The sequence below is a fragment of the Kryptolebias marmoratus genome, linkage group LG11 (genome assembly GCF_001649575.2).
Source record: "Kryptolebias marmoratus isolate JLee-2015 linkage group LG11, ASM164957v2, whole genome shotgun sequence".
Taxonomy (NCBI): domain Eukaryota; kingdom Metazoa; phylum Chordata; class Actinopteri; order Cyprinodontiformes; family Rivulidae; genus Kryptolebias; species Kryptolebias marmoratus.
In genome coordinates, this window is record NC_051440.1 from 20,074,792 (window position 1) to 20,095,499 (window position 20,708).

General features: G+C 39.6%; 1 protein-coding gene across 4 annotated transcripts in view; it reads left to right on the forward strand.

Annotated features, from left to right (window-relative positions):
* brsk2b (BR serine/threonine kinase 2b) overlaps positions 1–20,708 on the forward strand; it is a 163,170-nt gene that overhangs the window by 138,875 nt on the left and 3,587 nt on the right. For 3 of the 4 annotated variants that reach the window (XM_017423011.3, XM_017423008.3, XM_017423009.3), the window contains exons 9-18: positions 2,720–2,751; positions 4,579–4,743; positions 5,964–6,061; positions 7,093–7,243; positions 7,451–7,516; positions 13,709–13,769; positions 15,611–15,818; positions 15,972–16,020; positions 17,848–17,971; positions 19,023–19,203. In XM_017423011.3, the coding sequence (XP_017278500.1) occupies positions 2,720–2,751; positions 4,579–4,743; positions 5,964–6,061; positions 7,093–7,243; positions 7,451–7,516; positions 13,709–13,769; positions 15,611–15,818; positions 15,972–16,020; positions 17,848–17,971; positions 19,023–19,203 (1,135 nt within the window). The remainder of the gene's footprint in view (positions 1–2,719; positions 2,752–4,578; positions 4,744–5,963; positions 6,062–7,092; positions 7,244–7,450; positions 7,517–13,708; positions 13,770–15,610; positions 15,819–15,971; positions 16,021–17,847; positions 17,972–19,022; positions 19,204–20,708) is intronic. The other variant, XM_017423010.3, reaches the window with a different exon arrangement.

Consider the following 20,708-nt stretch of genomic DNA (forward strand, 5'->3'; position numbering starts at 1 on the left):
TATTATGCTGTATGCACACTATTTGCTTTATTCTCCTGTTCTCCCGGCTTGATGAGGGCAGGTCACCCTGAGATCCCCCAGATATGCCCACCAGACAGCGGCAATGTCCTCGATAAGGGGTTACACCCAGACCAAGCTGCTGGGAGAGAATATGGTATCTGTCTGCCCCCCTCTCGTGCACGAGGACGCCAAACAGCGCTCTGGGGGAAGTGTTGTAACCTTACAGAATGTCAAATAGCCTTTTAGCTCAAGCGTTCTTGGACTTTAATGGTGAGTGCAGTCAGACACAAAGAAAATACACCCAAGGGCAGGAATGACAACATGAGGGAACCTGACTTTATTTCACTTTGGATCACTTGTCCATAATTTTCTTAATAACATTCTGCTGGATCGATTCGATAAGGGTAACAGTTTTTCTGTTCTTATCCTTTGATAGATAGATTTTTTATTTTTGGTAGATGTATGTAAGCTCAGTCTCTGGTTGGAAGGCCACGAACCTGAGCTTAAGGGGCTTAGCCCAATAAAAGGTTTTTCCTCTATTCCCCGTTTCTGTAATCGGGGCCCTGAAGGCTACTGTGCCTTCCACCTCAACAATCATCTCATCCAATCTGTTCAAATAAGCATAGAAACTCTGGAAAGATCTGTCCACTCATTATATCTGACTGATGAAGAGGATTGGCTACTTCATTATGTTAAGAGACCAGATTATTCCATGGGGAAGGTGTGGATGGTTTCGAAGTTGCTGTGCTTTGTGCATCTTTGGCAGTGCTATTTAGTATTTAGCTCACAAATTACACGTTTTTTTAAAAATACACTGAAACCACCTGCTGTGGTCTTTCAAGAGCAACCATTTATAAACCTCTACTATCCAATGTCGGCTTGTGCTGGCAACAAATTGTTTCCTACATTAAAAATGTCCAACTCCTCCTGTTTATGCTCTGTGTTAACTGTCAGACCAGAAGGAGCAGCAACCACAATATAGGTGAAGCCTTCATCTTTTAAATTTTCATTTAAAGCTTCGACCTAACTTTTCAATAGAAACATTTCCTTAAAAAAGACCAATTATAATTATTTTTACTCTTAAACTACAATAGCATAGTTTGTCATTATGTGCAGTTAAAGAGAAAAACGTATTTATCGTATACTTTTCCTCAGTTCATCCACGGTCTGAAATGAACCATTTTAGCTCAGTTGTCATTAAGGCTTCCGTTAAAGCCCACTTTAGTCTGACTGGGTAACAACTGCAAGCTTTTTAACAGACTGCAGTCAATGTTTAGGAGTTATACTGCTCACTACAGTACAATATATGCTCCTAAAATAAGATCCAATAAGTCTCCTTTAAATAAAGTTTGATTTTGTGTTTCATAAAGCAGAAACTAGCTGACAGTGTTAATGCTCTTGTTCTTCAGCTTTCCCATTTTTGTTTATATTTAATAAACTGTTTTTCTTACCTTTATACATTGTTAAGAATATTTTTTTTTTATCAGAATGAAAAAATAACTGTTTATGCGTGTATTTATTGAACTTTCTATGCGTTTAGTATGTTTTGAGCTGATAGGGCAGAAGTTTCCCTCACCTACACTCATGTTGCTCCAAGAATTGTACAAATATGTTTATTTTAGCATTTTTTTGCAGCGCACAGAAAAATACAAACCTAGATAGGCACCGATACACACAAATAATGGTCAAATCTTATTGATGTGATTCTGTACCTCAAACCACATCACTTTCCAGTATGTGTGTAAACACCAGCCTCCTGCCTTCAGGCCCTTCAATAAAAGGCAGAGAGAGTAAGTCACCCACTGGCCTGTATCTGACAGCCTGGGTGTCTCTTTCAATACTATGACCTCTGCAGAGGCAGACAGGAGTCACCTGGAGTCGGTAACCAGAGTCTGCCTCATGGTGTGATTGCACTAATATCACATAAAGTCATTAATCAGTTCTACAGTGCACAGGTAGGTCCTATGGGATGTAGGACACATCAAGATATTGATAGAGACATCTACACATGAACTATGCCTCTGAATGAGTGACAATAATTAGAGTTGCTGTGTGTATCTCCCGTGGTTCCACAACAGCAGCGTGAGCAAATTAAAAAGTCCCAGCAGTGACATTGATCCTGTTTCCCCTCTGTGGGCAGTTGATATGCAGCGAAGTCATCGTAAAACACATCTTTCTTTGTTGCCCTTTGGCTCACTGTTTCTATCTCTCTTTGCTTTGGTGTTATTGGCAAAAGACCATGTTGACAGGGATGGTGACAAAGTGGCTGCATTAGAAGTGTGATGACAAGAGCAGCATCGAGGAAGTGATTTTTGTGTGAGTAAGAGTGATGCGAAGAGGCTGAGAATGGGAGATTCCCTTCGGACCAGGCAGGGTCAGCAGCATGTGTGAGGGAGATAATATTCTCTGTTTTAAGCTCAGTTATTTCACCTCTCTCCCACATACATATCTGTACCTCTGTCCATCTCTACTTTGTCGATATGTTTTCCCCATTGGCAATATTAATATTTGCAGGTCTCATTACTTAATGCTACTGTGAAACATTGCTTGTATTTTCCTGTTATATTCATTTTAAGATGGTATGCACAAAAACTCTGAAGTATTTTTATACGCAGGTGTAATTTCTTGTTTTTCATTCAGATATGCATTGAATGTTTTGGTGTTACAGTGATAAAATGTTTGTTTACTGATCTGCCTTTTGTCTTTGTGTCTCTTACAGTTAGAACAAATCCAGAAGCACACGTGGTACATGTAAGTCTTCCTCTGTCTTTTCCGACTTGTTCCACCTCCTGCTCCTCTCATTCGTTAGACCACTCTGCAGGGCTTGTAGACCTGAAGGGAGCTACCACATGAAAAATGACTTTGGGTTTCAGCTATGTACACGGGAGTACATTTATGCAGGGCATGGCTTCACTCTCGGGGACGTGGGGGTAAATTGGTAGAGCATGAACAAAAATTTGAAGCATATGGTCAAGTGAACAAGGAGAAGGCTGTAGGGAACAAGCTTGGATGGAGAGACTAAACCCACCTAACCTGTGCTCACCCACTGTTTAACTTTTGCCACTGAATGTGTCCACCTTATTAAGCTAACATACAGTTCTAGTGATAAAATAGATACACTACATTAAATGAATTCATAGATGAACTTTTGTTGCGCTGATGTTGCATAAATTAATCATGGGAGGAGAGTGTGAGTCCTGGAAGCAGCTGAGTTATGGTTCCCAGTCTGAAATGAAAGATTATGAAAACCGAGGAGATGAATGAATAAATGAATGAGTGAATGAGGAGCTTTGACAGTGAGAAAGATGCCTGCTTTTCTGAGTCTGCACAGCTGGGTGTCTGACAAATGGCTGGCTGAATGAATGAACAAATGAGGGAATGAATGAGAGAGAAGTCCCGTTTAATAAATGCGCATGTTTTCCTGACGCAGTGATTTGTTGGTGAGGAGAAAAAAAACGCAGGCAATTATGTGCACAAATTGCACAAACCAAAAACTTAAACACTTTTAGAAAATGTTTTTGATAAAGAGAAAGGATGAACACAATCCTAACCTTCCTCTGTTTGATAAGAAGCTTTAAAAGTTGCAAGTCAGGCTTCACTTAAGGTTCTTTTCTTTTTTTTTTTTGGACTCAGATTCTGCTGCTCCAGTGTGACACCTAGTGGTATCTTATTTTTAAATTTAATGAGGATAATGACATTTTATTAAATGGGTTTGGGAGAAAATAGATTAATGCAATCCATTAGTTGTTATGAAAGCTTGATTTACTGATGATTGATTTTTTTCACCCCCTTTTTTCCTACCACCAAATGTTATAAGCACTTAGTGAAATGGTAGAAATGAGAGTTATGTGAAGTGAAACCATCAACTGTACATCTAGTTTACAAGTTCACAGCATAACAAAAGACATGTTGTTTTTAATAGCTGCCAGTGGAGGTTTATGCTTCACTGAACTCACCAGAAGAAGAATAATGGATTCAGGAAAAAGTAACGAGGAGCATGTTGATTTTGTCTGTCTAAATATGTGTGCGTGTTGCTCTACTTGTAGGTTTAGAAGATGTGTTGTCTGGTTTTGTCTTCTGTTGTTTTGAGCAGAAATCCTCCAGAAAGCAGTTTTGGTGCAATTTAGTTTTCATTTTAAGACCTGCCTGTGCTCTCTCTGGAGACAGGCAGACAAAGGACTGTAAAAGAGGTTTTAGAAGAAAGAAGGGAGTAATGAAGACAAAGTTTGTAAAACAAGCAAGCAAGCACAAAGACGCAGATTAACAACCGAAAAGAATAACTTGAGTGGTTTGTTTATTTGTGGAAGAGCAACTCTCTGAATCATACGTGCAAAACAACTGAACTGTATAAGTTTTATTGTGTAAATTTGTTTTATATTGAGTCAAAGTTAAACAAACACTGGCAAACTTTCCTGACTCTATATTTGTCATTAAATCTACTCATTAATTTTATGTTTATAATTGATATATGCAAGTAATAAGGGCTACAGTAAAACTTAAAATGTCTTTGCAGCATATTAAATAACCAAACAGCTGACCTTGTCCTTTCATGTGTTCCTTTTCTTTTTATTTTCCCAGTGGGGGTAAAAATGAACCAGAACCCGAGCAGCCTGTGCCTAGAAAGGTAACCATCCGCAGCCTGCCTTCTGCAGACGACATCGACCCAGATGTACTGGACAGCATGCACTCCCTGGGCTGCTTCAGAGACAAAAACAAACTTCTGAAAGACCTGCTCTCAGATGAGTGAGTGGATTTTTGTCCAGAAACAGAGGCATTGAAAAGAAACGGGGGTAGGAAGCAGAAGAAAAAAGAGGAAAAAATGAAAGTTAGTGGATCAGAAATGTACGAGAAACATAATGGAAGAAAGTGAAACAGCTGAAATCAGGGACAATAGGGGGCTACAATAAAGGTAGTGAGGGGATGCTATGAAAGGATGGGTGTGTTCTCGTGTCGAAGTGCCTCTCAGCCATGGTTTTTCCCCGAGCTCTTATAAAATCCTGTGAAGCTGTCGCTTTAGATGTCAGAAGCCATAGATCACTTAGCTGCTGTCACACAGCTCTTACACTGCTTGCTGCTGGATACATTCGCTCCAAACTTATCCTGCGATGCATTATGAACGTGCTCATGGGTCACATTGCTGATATCTGTGTCTCACTTACACATGTGAGTTTCTGTTCCTGGGACTATATGTCTGTACAAGTACTGTTTACCCCACAGTGTTATACACATGTTGTTTTTTATAAATATGAGCCTAGTAATGTTGAATTCTTTTTAAAATTTTCCTCAGCCTTTCTCATTTAATGCTAAACTAGAATCACTCTTTCACTATGCCCCCTCACCATCTCTTCCATTTGCTTCCTTTCTCATGGGAGATTTTTGTAATTGTGCTGCATAAGAGGGAAAATCTGTGATCTTAAATTTCCCTTCCCTTGGTTCATTTTAGCTGAAGTTGCAGGTCCTTGTCTCTTTGCCTCCTGCTGCTTTCCAATCTGTCTTTATTATCGAGGCCTATTCCCTGGATATTTTGCATAGAGAGTGTTACATAGAGGCTAAAGATGTTGGGCTTTCTGATTTGTTGTGAAGGAAAAGGTCAAACTTATAGTACCCAGATACATTTTTTAGACCCGGTGTTCACCAGTCGACTCTGCACAAGGGGATAGGCTGTATCGTAAAGGCAAAATTATGCATAATATGTGATTGCTTAACGATGTGTAAAACTAAACTTTTGTTTCAAAGATTAAAGTTATTAATTAGCTGTTTCACTGTGCATCCAAAAAGATTAAAGAACATTAATCATACAGTGAGGTTTTACAGATTAATGTCACATTTAATAATTAATTTTTTTACTTATTGTTTTCCTTCTCTACTTACTTAAATTATATATAAACCAGTCATATTATAGTCATGTCTTTCTAGCCTGTCAAATCGATTCTTATAAACTTTTAACTCTAATGTCTTTGCAGTGAGAACCAAGAGAAGATGATCTACTTCTTGTTACTTGATCGCAAGGAGAGGTACCCAAGTCAGGAGGACCAGAACCTTCCCCCTCGCAATGAGATCGGTGAGGGTTGAAAAGAGCAACAACAAATGTAGATAAAGAATGTAACAGCATTATAAAAGGCATCACTGTTCATATTTATAATTTATCTGGTTTAAGCCCTGGAGATGTATCATCTGGCTTTTAAAGAAATTCCCATCAGTGTAACAAACTGGACTGTTTGAAGTAATGATAGGACACACCAAAGGCGAAGTAACCAAAATAACAACAACAAAATACTATGTTCTAAATTTATACATGAGAGATATATTAGACTGTTTATGAAAGGAATGAAAGGATTTTAAGACATTATTCAAAACCTAAACTTTGTTTTTCAACACGAACATTTTTATCAAGCAAAGTATGATGAGGAACAGGTGCAGGCAAGATTAAACCAAACACAAACACTCCAAAATCTGATCTTTTTTTCTCAACTTTCTTAGATAATGAAGAGGATATGATCAGCGCTAATTGATGCCTGATCTGAAGAAACATTTTTGTTATTAAACATACTTCAAATATCCCATTTTTCCTTCAACTGTGAAAGGAATTTATAAATGAAATCTAGTGATTAAGAACAATGCCATTGTTTAAATAGTAGATTATATTGTCAAATAGCTGTGAAAGAACACTACAGTATTACTGCAAACATGTCTTTGTGGTTGAAGCATCATGCAATATTTTGACCCCTCAGGAGGAAAAAAACAACTTCACTGATTTCCATCCACAGAAATCTGATCAGGAACAGAGATGCTCTTCCCAGACTCCTGTGTGTGTGTGTACCGTGAGATACGGACATTTTGATGAATAGACTCCTCATTCAGTGAATGTGATACAGTCAATACAGTGACCATTAGTTCAAAGTCTGGAAGGAAGCCATTACTTATTCTCTATTAGTTAGAATGTCAATGTGATCAGTGCTAAACATCATTCAAGCTCTCACAGTTGTCCACACAATGCTCAGAACTGCTCAATATGTAGAATTATACTGACTAACACAGACATGTCAGGTGCTTTGTGTTTATTCTGAATCGACGTGTTTGTTTTTGACGCAGATCCACCGAGGAAGCGGGTGGATTCCCCCATGTTGAACCGTCATGGCAAGAGGAGACCCGAGAGGAAGTCCATGGAGGTCCTCAGTGTCACGGATGGAGGCTCGCCGGTTCCAGCCAGGAGGGCTATCGACATGACACAACATGGACAAAGGTATTCATGAAGGAGGGAAATAAAACTGATCCGTTTCTGACTGAACAAATAGAGGCAGACCTGTATGAGTGTTCGGAGGATCTCACAGTTTGGTTATATTTCAGCTGCTCTGACAGTGAGTTTGGATTGCATGTCAGCGAGCTGCATTATAGATGAACATAAACAGAAACTGACTTTCTGCTCACTTTGTCTTCTGTCTCACCGTAGTAAATCAGTGTACAGTAAAAGCTTGGATATTCCTGACGGCAGAACAAAATGCAGCAAAGAAGAAAGGTATCCACTTGCTATTCACTCCAAATGCTTTCACCTCCTCTCGCTTTGTCCCACCCATTCTAGGACAGGAAAAAGATGCAGCCATGCTTTCTGCTGAGGAAATTCTGAAATGGTAAAGCATGGTAAAGGTTCACAAGATTCTATTTTAACCACCTATACTTCATTGGATGGCATATTTCAAAATTAAACCTAATCTTAATTAATTTAATTCTTAAACTGAAGAGGAGAGCACATTTAAAATGCAGAGCCTTAGTGTCAACACTCCCACTTGTTCTGGCATTAACTTAATTATCACTTCTTCTCATAATCAGACAGCATTAGTAATCAGTTCTGCCAAACTGTGCCCCACTTTCTCCAGATGCAGAACATTTCTCCAGTTTGCCATTTTAGAAATGCTCGAATCATGCCAAAACTGCACTCACCCCAGGCACAGCGCACTGATTTAAAATCGTTTTTTTTCATCTTATTTCAACAACCAACATATCATCACACTGCACATTTTTGCTCAGAGGCAGTGACATTTGTACCAGCAGGGAAGATTGTATCTGAGTGAGCGATTACCTGATCTGCCTAATGGTAGTCAGATTGGGAGACATGCTGGAAAAGGCTGTGGTGTGCGGAATAAATGGAAAGGTACACAGTCCATTTAATATATAAAATTAAAATTATCTGTAGTCGTGGAGGTAAATATTTATTGGTAAATGTCAGATGCTATTTTTTTCAGATAGAGGTCTCTTTAGAAGATTGAAATGCATGTCAGAAACTCACACCATTAAATATGTTCAGGATTTTCTGTCTTCTGGTGCTCCATGCGTTCATGTTAGAGATTCATCTTCCTGTTTCCTCCACGTTTTTATTCCCTTCAGGCCATCCAAGAATAAGCTCACTTTTATTTTAAGATTGCATTAGTTAAAAAAAAACTGCTTTGCTCTGCTCTTCACACTAATGCAACAGTTTTAGTCACTTACAAAATCCAAAAAACAGGTCGCTTTGCAATGACTGATAATATCATCAGTTCATAAATAACACATCACTGCACACATACATCAAAAATGGAACTACACAAATTATTCTGCATAGCTTTTATTGACAGAGATAGTTTAGGATTACTCATGTATTTCTGAATAAAATCTCCCGTCTACCTTAAGATGGTATCTCTATGGGCTGCGACTGTTGGAGACTTGTTGGCAACTCAGATTTGCGAGAAAATTGCAAGAAAACGGGCAGATTTTCTGTTGCAGTCTCACTGAATTCTGAGTGATGTGCTGCCAAATGACCAGCAAGCAGTGTGGCTGCATTTTGAATGGCCATTTTATGAAAATCACAGCCTATTTTCATGTGCACGGCTTGCAAAACTGCATTCTTGATCGTGCACATTTGTTGTCCACCTTCGCCAACATCAGACTCGACTCGGCTCGCTTTGTTCCCACCTTGGCTGCCGCCCCCACATTTCTCATTTAATCTGCTGAAGTCGTTGGGTTTTTTTTTTTCAGCTGCTCCTTTCTACAGGGGTTGCCACAACAAGCAAACTCGGCTGTTCTGGCAATCTGGCAATTGTTTTACGACAGATGGCCTTTCTGATTCAACCTGGGCTCAAACCTGCAGCCTCAGGATTATAAGACCATGGCACTGATCTAATCCCCATTTAATCTGCTGGAGTACAATTTTGAAATTAAGATAGGCAGATTTTGACTAGTTTTAATATCTACTTTATTATACTTAACACTCTCGTTTGAGATGCCTACGAGAAAAATCAGATGGGCTTTGAGACGTCAGCTATCTGACAATTTTGAAAGTAAATGTGTCACAGTTTTGTTTTGTTTTTTATGCTAAAAACCAAACGGATTGTGCACATCTGCAACTCACACGAGGAAACTGAGAACCAACACAAACATCACAAGACATTCCAGAGACTCTCTCAAACATGTCCTTCACCAACTGGTAGCCCAGTGAGATACTACCTTTAGATTACAGACCAGGATGTGTTTTTATCACAATCCCAGTCACTAAAAACATTTTGTCTGCATCTTTATACTATGCAACTCTAGATAAGTGTATTAGCTCTTACCCTTTGTCCAGATTTACTCTAGAAGTTCATCCCTACCTATTTAAAATGCTTTTTATCTTTTATTTTCCTGCGGCCCCTTGTGTACTGCTGATCTTCAGTTCCAAGCCTGTGCACTGTTAGAACAGCATTGCTCTGAATTATAGGAATGCTGCTAGTTTTACTTTGCCTGACCTCCTATTAGCTGTTAACTGTTGGAAGTGGAAAAGCTGCTTTACCCATCTGTCTTCAAAGTCGTACTTTTTTTTTTAAATCTCACTTTTCTATCTTTTATCTCCCAAGTTGTCTGCATTTGTTTGATCATGTGCGTGCTTGTGTGTGTACGCATTAATGCTGGTGTCTGCGGGAGAACATACAGAGCAGCCTAATGTCCAAAGATTTGACTGACTTTTTCTAAACCTAACCTTATCTTTCCCCGACAGCAAACTTTTGTTGACAGCGCAGAAGATTCGTGGAACTTCAGATCAGAGGCCGTCAGAAAGAAGACTGACTTTGAAACATGTTTTGACAGGATACATTTCCACTAGAATAAAAAGTGAAGGAGAGGGGAAACAGTCTTATTTTGAATTACATAACTAAAATATCTAAACCTCGGTCCTTATTGAGTATTTTTGGCTCGCATTTTTCATGGAGGCTCCTAAAATACTCATGATTTGAGTTTTTGGCACCTCCTGTAAAGTATAATTGAATAGATTGGGGATAAATGCAGCTGTGGCTATGTGACATGGTAATATAAATGATAGAAGTCTCATGTGAAAACCTATTTTATTCTTTATGTACCCTAGTGGATCTTGGAAATTTATTTAAAACTAAAACTCAAAGCACAAAAAATCCTGCTGATTTAATTTGAAGCCCTAACAACATACCAGGAGAAATGAAGGGAGGTTAATGATATGTAAATGAAAAATGGAAAAGTGCTGTGGTGTGAAGAATAGAATATCAATGGAATATTTTTATTTCTTGTACAGATGTGCTCTAGTTGTCTCATGCAGTTCAAATGGGAAATAGTCAAAACAGTCTTAATAAGTCAGGCTGCCCTGGTGATTACTGCCGCAATTTATTTAAGAGGCTAAAATGAGCACAAGCACACAGATATACACTGCTGCAGAAACTGGAGGAGTCTTTCTGTGTTGTGGAGTTAAGCTGTGAATATTAATGCTCAAGTTCTCGCGGGGGCTTTCAGGGCTCAAAGAAGGAAATGAATTTAAATCGATGTTGATTTACATGAATATTTACTCATGTAGTGGAACTCCATTGGTGGGACAAAACTGAACTTTTTCCCTTTAACTTTGAATCATACAGTAAGAATAGAAGCATTGCATCAACAAATTCTGCTTCAGCTTTGTTTGATTTCGGTAGATGTAAATGCAGTTGCTTTGGTCTTACTCTGAGGACACAGTATTTGTCTCTGGTTATTATTATGGTAAAAGGGGACTGATTGGCAATTGATAAATGACAAAAGATGACCAAATATGAAATGGGAACAAAATGTTGCATGCTCTTTTTTTAATTGTATTGCTTCAATTTGGCCAGATTTTGAGATAAAAATTAGGATTGTATTTATGATGTTTAGCAATGATATTTAAAAACTCAAATAAAGTATCGTCATTCCTGCTTACAGGTATCCAAAATGAAGGTAAAGTGTCATAAAGCCCCTTCCAATTACTTCACTTATGATGCAGATTTTATATTACCCAACTTCTAATTTGATTTAATTTTGAACATGTGTAGATGACTTTCACAGTAATGAAGCTGCTTAATTTTGATTCATATTAGACTTCTTAGTATTTTTTTTAACTTTTTAGACCGTCACTTTGGAGTAATTGAGGTTTTTATGCATGATGCAGCCATTCATACATGGTTATTCTATATTTGAGACTGTACTTGAACATCCAGTATCCTGCCCTTTGTTTAGGCTGGTAGCTTTGAAAAGGTAATATTATGACTTACAGTGTATCAGAGCACCTGGTTACCAAAAGTCAGCCCAAATTATCACATAAAGTCTGATGGGTCTTGCACCAATAAAAATTAGGTGACCACATTATTTATGGAAAAATCTCAATATTTTAAGGAAACCAAATTTAGAAGGCCATTAGGGTGAAATTGGTGAAAGAATAGAAGAAAGCTGATTGTTTCTGAACACAGAGGAGGCCTGAGGAGGGAAGTCTGCAACAGGACCCCTTGTATAAATTTAGTCTGAATTCTGCATTCAGTCCAGCTGCTGTGTTATATTTTTATTTTAAATTTAAATGTTAAACTATGTCAAGAGTTCCTTGAACTCTGATCATCTCATCATCATAATCACTGCTTCTTAAGACGGTTCTGGAAAGTGAAAATGTTCAGGGTTCTGGTTTCAAGCGTTTGTGTGCAGCATTATTTCAGTATTCATCTGAATTCTCACCCTAATGCATGACGTTTCAAACCATTGGGATACAACCATGTGTAGATTTCTGACACTGGAGCATTACATTATATATTCTGTAAACCCCTTTACTAGTGTGCATGTAATCAGAGTCAGTTGACAGTTTATCCAGAGTAACTTAGACATAATGTTAAAGCATAAAGAATAACTGTTGATCTAACATTTCCTATAGTGTGACTTAATGACATGGTGCTTTGGTTTTCTTGTACATGATAAATGATTCCGAAATTGTGTGTGCTGTTCATTATAAATTAAGCCCTCAACAACAATAATTCATCTTCACTCTGAAGCAGCGGTGAGTCTCTGACAGCCCATTACTGTACAGCATAACCATCTGTAGCATTAGCTTTATGGACCTGCTGGTCCAACACGAACAGATGCAAAGAGACTCTAAACAATATGCTCACAATGGCCGGAGGTTTCGGCCATGTTTAGATTAAGTTTACAAGTACAGCAGTGAGCAAGTGTGGACATGTCTCAGTGGACCGTGGGATTTAAATGTAAATGATGGCAACTGTCTGGTCAGCTGCTCGATGAAATGAGAAATCCCAGCCAACGTTGTCTCAGCATCGCCTACTCATGTGTGACTGAATGTGTCCAAAAAATGCACTCATAAATTGGCAGTGGGGGAGTTACAAAAATAACTCAGCAGTGGGTGTTTCTAAATTTTCCTCTCTCTCTCTCATGGTAGCTGCTCTTCTGTTATGACTGTGTCTGTTGCTAAGAGTAAGAATCAAGTTCTGGTTTAACTTTTTACTTTTGGTTTTGATTAGGGAGCCTTCGTTATAGACTGTGGTACACTAATATAAATATATAATAGATTTTCCTTTTTTCACACTTTTGAACTCCCTCATTTTTGCTTGACATTTGGCCCTGAGGTCTTCATCTTCAACCAGAAAACTTACAAAAATACTTGAGTTTTTATTATTTCATTGTTTAAAAGAGGAAAAACTGATCTACTTCTTCACAAATGTATCAGTGCTGAGATTCAGGGAGAATAAGATGGAGAAAAAGGAGGAGGGGGGATTATTAGATTGAATGACAAAAGGGACAATGTTGTGACAGTGAGCAGCTGGTGTTTCGAAGTGTTGACAGGCTCTGTGTTTGCGAGTTTGTGTGCGTACACGCATGTGCTTGATGGAGACAGATTGTGCTGTGATTGTTCATTTCTGAGCAGGACTCTGCTCATTGGGGTTATTGACGGCATCTGTGAGGAAAATGACAAACATGACAAATGGCACTCAACCAAATGTTCCTCTATATTCTCCCGCTCTAGATATTTTCCATGCCCAAAGGCACAAAGAAAACCGCAAAATGTCTGGCTTATTAACAGGAAGGAAGCTAGTTTGAAGAGTAGTCTTTGTGAAGTTGCCTATGGATTTGACAGATCAATATATTTGAACCCAAAGCTTAAGCGGTGTGAGACTAATTGCTGGGAGTCAATATTAGTAATGTGGATTGTCAAGTCGGTACTGCTGTTACTGTGTTGTAGTGCATTTATCTTCTTTGTGTGAACAGATGTTGTGCTTGCAGGAAGCTAGATAGCAACCCATGTGTATCCACTAAGTCTGATGTGCTTCTGTGCTTTTTAAGCAATATGCGGCATGTAAACCCATCTCTCACCTCTACTTGTGTCAAATGAACACGCATATCAGACATGAATGACCTCTCTCTTGTTGTGTCTTATCATTTGTTTGTGCTACAGGTCACGATCTATCAGTGGAGCCTCTTCTGGCCTCTCTACCAGCCCCCTCAGCAGCCCACGGGTAAGTCATAAGGCTCAGACACAATCACTCATATTCTACAACACACTCATACTGACTGGTTAGCATGTATCCAACTACTACTGAGCCCATCTTTTTGTTGTTTATTGTCTATACTAAAAATTGAGCACTCTGCACACTTACACAATAGAGCTTTATCTCATATTGTGAACTTATAATTTAGTGTGTTTATAAGTTCTGTTCCATCAGTTTGTTTAAGTAAGTTCATATCCACTGTGATTACCTCTTTATGTCCATTCTCAGACTGAGCTTTAGACATTACATTAGTCTTTTGCGTTCTTTTTTTTCATTTTTTTTTTTTCAAAAAATCCCACATTGGGAAAAGAGACAGCACAATAAGCTTTCTCCAATTCTGAAGCTCTTTCTTCATTCTCTCAATCCTGATTATCCCAGCCTCTGTTTTCTGTGGCCCGAGCTCTGCAGAAATCCAGATCAAGAAATGCTTCAGAAAGCTCCACGTTCCTTGCTCAGAGCTGGGGAAGCATGTGGTAAACATTTCCACTTGACTAGCCTGAGAAGGCTCAAGATTATACCACAATGCTAAGACAAACTCCCTACACCACACAGGTTCTTTCAGGCTGATCTGAAAGGGAAATTGATTTCTCAGAAGTACCAAAAACCCAGATTGTCCTCTCAGCAGGAGGCTCTGTGTGGGGTTATTTCTGGAAAAGGGGTTGGTGTCGAAGGCAAATAGTGGAGAAGTGTATCTTCAGTTTGAGCATTACAAGTCAAACAGATCAATAAACCTATCAGGAAACCAGAAATCTCACTGCAGTGATGCTACCTTTTCGTCTTGTTATTGAGTCAGCCCAAATAGTGTTCACAGCCGGCCTCATGTCTCCTGCATCTGTGTTTGCTTGTTTTTCTTTGCTATTAAAGCCCTGTATGTTTTATGCAAGTGAAGTCCATCATTTTATCTCTTCTTTGGACTTTTCAGATATTGTTCACATTGCTTGCACAGTTTTCTCCCGTTTCTGTTTTATTTCATCTTTGTTTGACATGAATGATTTATGTTATTATTGTTTTTTGTTTTGTCTTGCAATTCTTCCATTTTCCCACCTAATGTACACTCCTCACCCACTTCTATATTTCCTGGTGGCTTCTGTCTTTGTGTGTGTGGTTGTGCTACTTTTTTGTTGGCTTTCTTGTTCTGTGTGCGCTTGTCCTTTGTGTTTTATTTTAATTGAATCATCCACCTGCTTTTGCTCCTGGCTGTTTTGTGCTGTGCATCATCGCTCCATGTCTTTTGAATCCAGCCTGTCAGAAAGTTCTGTGTGCCACCTCAGTCCCCTGACTTAACCGAGTCCCCTAACACCAGCCCCTGCCCATCCCCTGAGCCTCTTCCAAATCGCACAGGCCCCCGTATCTCCACTCCCAACTCACTGTCTCCAAACTGTGAACCCCTGCCAGGAGTGCTCAACAAGACGCAGACACTCCCTGCCAAGCCCAAAGTTGCACCGAAGCCTCTACATGTTACACGATCAAATCCCCTACCTGAAACTTCCCCTGATTCTCCTCCTGCAGCCAAATCAGAACCCTCCACTCCCTGCCAGGCTCCACCACATCCACCTTCTCTCTCTGTGCCTCCTACTCCCACTTCTCCGTCCTCCCCCTCCCCCTTTGCTTTCTCCCTCCTCTCCAAATCTCCCATCCCGAACAGCCCCCAGGTACGGCGCTCCCATTATGCCGCCAGCCCCCAGCTCTCCGTGCCCTTTAGCCCTGTTGCACCACTGTCACCCATCCGGTTACACCATTTTCACCCCTTGGTGCCTGTTCCTTCTCCCTTTACTGACCACCCACCCAAATCTATCCCCCTCATACAGGTTACCCCTCACCCCTCCCCTCGAGGCAGCCCCCTCCCCACCCCAAAAGGCACTCCAGTGCACACTCCCAAGGACAGCCCTTCCGGGACACCAACTCCCACGCCGCCTCCAAGCCCGTCAATTGGAGGCATGCCTTGGAGGACACGTCTCAACTCCATCAAGAACAGCTTCCTTGGCTCGCCACGCTTCCACCGCAGGAAACTCCAAGGTACTGACATCATCGCTGACATAATTGTTCTGATAAGCACTGAATAGTTGTCCAATCTTGTATTATTTTCACATACCCTTCGGCTTTGACTAGAAAGTCTAGTGTGATGTACATGTTAACCTTAGCTGAACCTTTCACATGTGTTTGCCACAGTTCCTACACAAGAAGAGATGTCCAGCCTCACACCAGAGTCTTCCCCAGAGTAAGTAGATACTGTCTCTTTTAAAGGGACCCTTTAGTATCATAACTACACAACCTGTAGGCCTCTCAGTTTGCTCTTGATAGCACAATATTTTTGAAATTCTGTCATCCATAAATGTTTCATTTTTACCTGCTGAGCTCTCTGTAGCGATCTCAGGTCCCATCTGGGTTGGTGATGATACATGGTAGCAGGAGGTAGTGGGTTATGAGGGCAGAGGTGGAGGGTGGTGGGGATCGGTGGGAAAGCATCTTGTGTGAAGTTACTAAACTCCCAAGGGCCTGATTACTCAAGGTTGGCCTAGATATGCCTGTTTGGTTGGCTTGCTGCTGTTTGGCTTGGTCAGTTCCATCTGCCTAGAATGTCTTGAGGTGGAAAGGTGAGTAAAAACAGACTCGTTTCTACCTGGGTCAGTGTCACAAACATCCAGCCACATTTAAGAAAATCCAGGATAATACACTCACATGATCGTATCAGACACATTGTTACATTTGTTATGCAAGACTTAGTGATATTACCTTAAAGTCTAGAGCAACATCTCAAATTCTACATGCCTCAATTACATGTTAAATGTTAAAATTAATGGCAATTACTGAGTTAAACAAAGTATTCTGGAGTTAAATATGAAGCTCTCTGAAGCTTGGCCAGTAAGGCAGAGATCCTGAGGACACCACCAAATCCTCAGAGTCATGAAGTGTAGTTAGTTTTTCCTCTCACTGCTTTTGCATTTTGAATGTGTTTTTGTTAAATAAATAATGATGTGGTGTTTTATGACATGCGGTTGGTGTTCATCTGAGACTTTATTAACATAATGTTAGGACTGTGCATGTACAAATGCTGTGCATTTTATAGTCAAGTGCACTGCATTTGACTTTAAAGGTTTTATTGGGAAAAAATAAAATTGGGAGGTGAAAAGTAATAAGAAAAATTTAGGACCTGAGGAGTGAACACAGTGGGTTGTTTCTTCAGTAACAGGCGGAGATCAGTACATATACCTCTGGTTTTTGTCAACTCAGTAAGGCTAATTTTTAAATACTGAATTGAAATTATTTTTTTGAAATTCAAATTATAATTTGTATAAGGGAAATCACACAGTAAGAGATGTGTTAGCAGAGTCAAGCACATTGTAGGCAATTAATATCTTTTGTTCTCTGGCATGGCTGTGGAGTGATAGTCCTTACATTAAGTTGCTGGTTTGATTCCAGTTTACTTGATGTGTCCATGGACAAGACATTCCACTGCACACTGCCACCCTAATATGTTCCCTCGTGTAAAAGACTTTAGATGAAATAATCCAAAAAGTGAATTTTATTCAGGAATTTACCATCTTTGACAGTTGAAAAGTGAATGAGACAATGCCCCAGAGTTGACACACAGAACATCTATCTGTTTTATGGCTCTCTGTGCAGGTCTCCTTGTGGATATGCTTCCCTGTCTTGTTTGCTAATGCCTTTTTAATAGCTATCTCAGAGGAGGGATTGATATATGGTAATTAATTGTGTGTGACACTTTACCTTCAAGACTTGCACTTTAAAGAAGGCTCTTATTTAGAACTGTGGCAGAAAAACTTTGAAAATAAGTCCTCTTCATAGTTTAACATTATTTTCCCCAGCGTGTCATATGAATCACTGTTCCTTTCCATTTCTCCTGGGCTTCTTAAGAGGGATTTTAGGGAACATTTCACCTGCTCTCTATTTTTCTTGTAGGGATCAATAGATGGATGGGTGTGTAAGACTAGGAAGCACCTACATCACGAGGGTGAATACCTTGTCAAATGCTTGCTAGAAGATGATTAATGACATTTGCCTTTTTTCTTGTCTTTCCTCATAGACTTGCCAAAAAATCCTGGTTTGGTAACTTCATCAACCTGGAAAAAGAGGAGCAGATCTTTATTGTCATCAAGGACAAGCCTCTCAGCTCCATCAAGGCAGACATCGTTCAAGCCTTCCTCTCGGTACACACAACTTATGCTGCTTAGTTCCTTTTTGATCCTGGCCTTACTTCCATCTGACCTTTGACCCCCCCAGAGGTAGAACGTTGACTGTTCTACTGTAAGAGGCAGTGTCTTTCTGTTTCCCAACATTCCTCTGATTTATATAGCAGTCCGGTAAACTTGTACTCAGCACCTCTATTTTATTTTTAAGTGTAGACTCACTTGAGGTCAATAGAAAAGTCAGCACAGAGCATTGACTATTAGCATATAGATACTTTTCTCTCAGTAAAGTGATTTGAGTGTGTGTGTGTGTGGTTGCACATGCGTATATTTAGTTGTGTAGTGTAAGAAATATTGTAGATAGTACCTGTGTGCGTTGAGTTTTCTAACTGTGTAGATGTTCAGATGCAGGCCGACGTCAGTGAACACCAAACATTCAGCTGTGGTAGTTGACATTCAGTGAACATAATTGAACAGAACCTATCCTCACCCCTGTTAGGTTTAACAAAGTCTAAGTCAATGCAACTCTGCCAGCGCAGGTCAATGTCAGATCGGTTTCTCCTTCCCCGAAGGCAGCTATTTTCTCCTCCGGGTTACGCATGCTGGTATTCCAGGCAGGAGATTGGCACCTGAGCCAGAGGAATTATACCTCTGAGCACACTCACATTAATGGAATGTCAACCCCTCTTCAGCATTGTGGCAGAACGTGACAATTTCAGCGCTCACCTGTTCATTGGGCATACAAATTCATTTTAGGCGGGAGAGTGCCGTGTTGTTGGATGACTCAAGATTATATTAGCTTAAGTCTCTCTGGCACACATGGCTACTCCCTGAGCCATTAATCTTCTTAGAGTCTCAACTGTGGCTCCTGGTATGTGGAGGGTGTTTTAATGAGGGTTCATTCTAACTGTCATTTGCAAGATTTTGGAAAAGAATATGACATCATTGCAACCTATATTTATTCCCGTAATGTGTCGTTCTTCTGCCTATTTTTATTGCCATGTCCTGCTTTTTTTCTTTTTTCTTTTCGTTTCTTTTTTTTTTTTTTAATAGATTCTTTTTGTGTTGACAGATTCCCAGCCTGAGCCACAGTGTGATCTCACAGACCAGTTTTCGAGCAGAGTACAAGTCCACAGCCGGCCCCACAGTCTTCCAGAAGCCGGTCAAATTTCAGGTGGATATCACCTACACAGAGAGCACAGCTGCCACAAAAGAGAATGGCATCTACTCTGTCACTTTTACCCTGCTCTCAGGTGAGGAAGCTTCACTGCAAATCATACTTTCTCAAAAGAAGCGGTATTAACTCCAGAACACATGGTCTAAGACTAATACAGAATACATTATCACATCTGCATTAACACGTACATCAGTTCTTTAGTTTGCCTGGTCTATGTGCATGTAGTGGTTAAAAATAACAGCAAAACACGAAATTCAAAATTTAAAATGTATTAAAAGTGATAAACATTAAAACTGTTCCTGTGATGGACTCAACAGCAGTTAAATGAAAATGCAAAAAATGAAAAGCCAAAGAATTTTCTTGTTAAAACTCATGATAACACAAGTCGTTTTTGCATCAAATAGTTTTGAAATTTATTGTTTTTAAAAGTGGATTTCTTTTTTTTTTAATTTGGCAAAATTCTAGTGAAAATATTGAAGCTCCCAGATCACTTTAAAAGAAATGGTGGAGCGTTGCCATTACATGTCGAGTGGAATGCTGTCACACTTCAGACTAATAGTATTAAAATTTGCTCAAATCCACCAAATAAATAAACAAACTTGAAGCACTCATTTCAGATGTGGGTGTTTTCCACTCTCGCTGCCAAAAAAGAATAAGTGCCTGAGAATTTCTTGAAGTTTTTGCAATTCTGAGGGCTTGATAAGATTTTCTCTGTGCCTCCCTGAGCGCAACAAAATCAGGTCTGGTGGTGCGAGATTACATACTGAGCAGTCATGTGTGAATGCTTAGTTTTGCAGCAACGCATGCATTATTTTTTTTTTTCATACACACTTGCACAGTCCTGTAAATATGCCGACACACACATGCATGTTGTTGTTTTACTCTCCATGTGGGAGCCTGTGAGACTCCTACCTAAACCTTTGGGAGCACAACTCATAATAACACAGTGGTAGTCTCCCAGTTCATCCCTTCCATCCACACCAAACTGTCCTATGGCATGACACTGACTCCCCTCTCACTGCCAATGAGGTATTTATCATTTTATGTTGAAGTGATTAAATCTTTTTATGTAGAAAGTGCAATCTCTTTGTTATTGTTAAACCATACAGTATGTAAAAGTGCTTTATAGATCCTAGATGAGATTGAAAAGCTCATTATAGAGGTTTGGATCATTACTTGTAACCAGCACTAACTATTACCTTGCTTGTAGCTTAGACTATATGTTGTTCTAGCCCTAAACCACAAAACTGACAAACCTCACAAGTATAATGATTTCCTGATGTTTAGTCACAAGGATAGAAAACTATCTCCCCTGCACAGACCCACACATGTGCAGGGGGCTCCATTTAATTGAATAGGGTAGACTAGAAGCTGGTTTATACTATTTTTATACATATGCACACCAGAAAGACACCAAGAGCTCACAGTACTTCTTACTGACCTCGGTTTACCACATCAAATTTTGTTGCTTGTTCTGCACACTGCTTCTGTACCTTACCCAACTTTTTCTCTCTTTTTTTCCACATTATTCCAATCACACAGTTTCTGCATGCTCAGCTGTCTTCCTGCTGTGTATCCAGA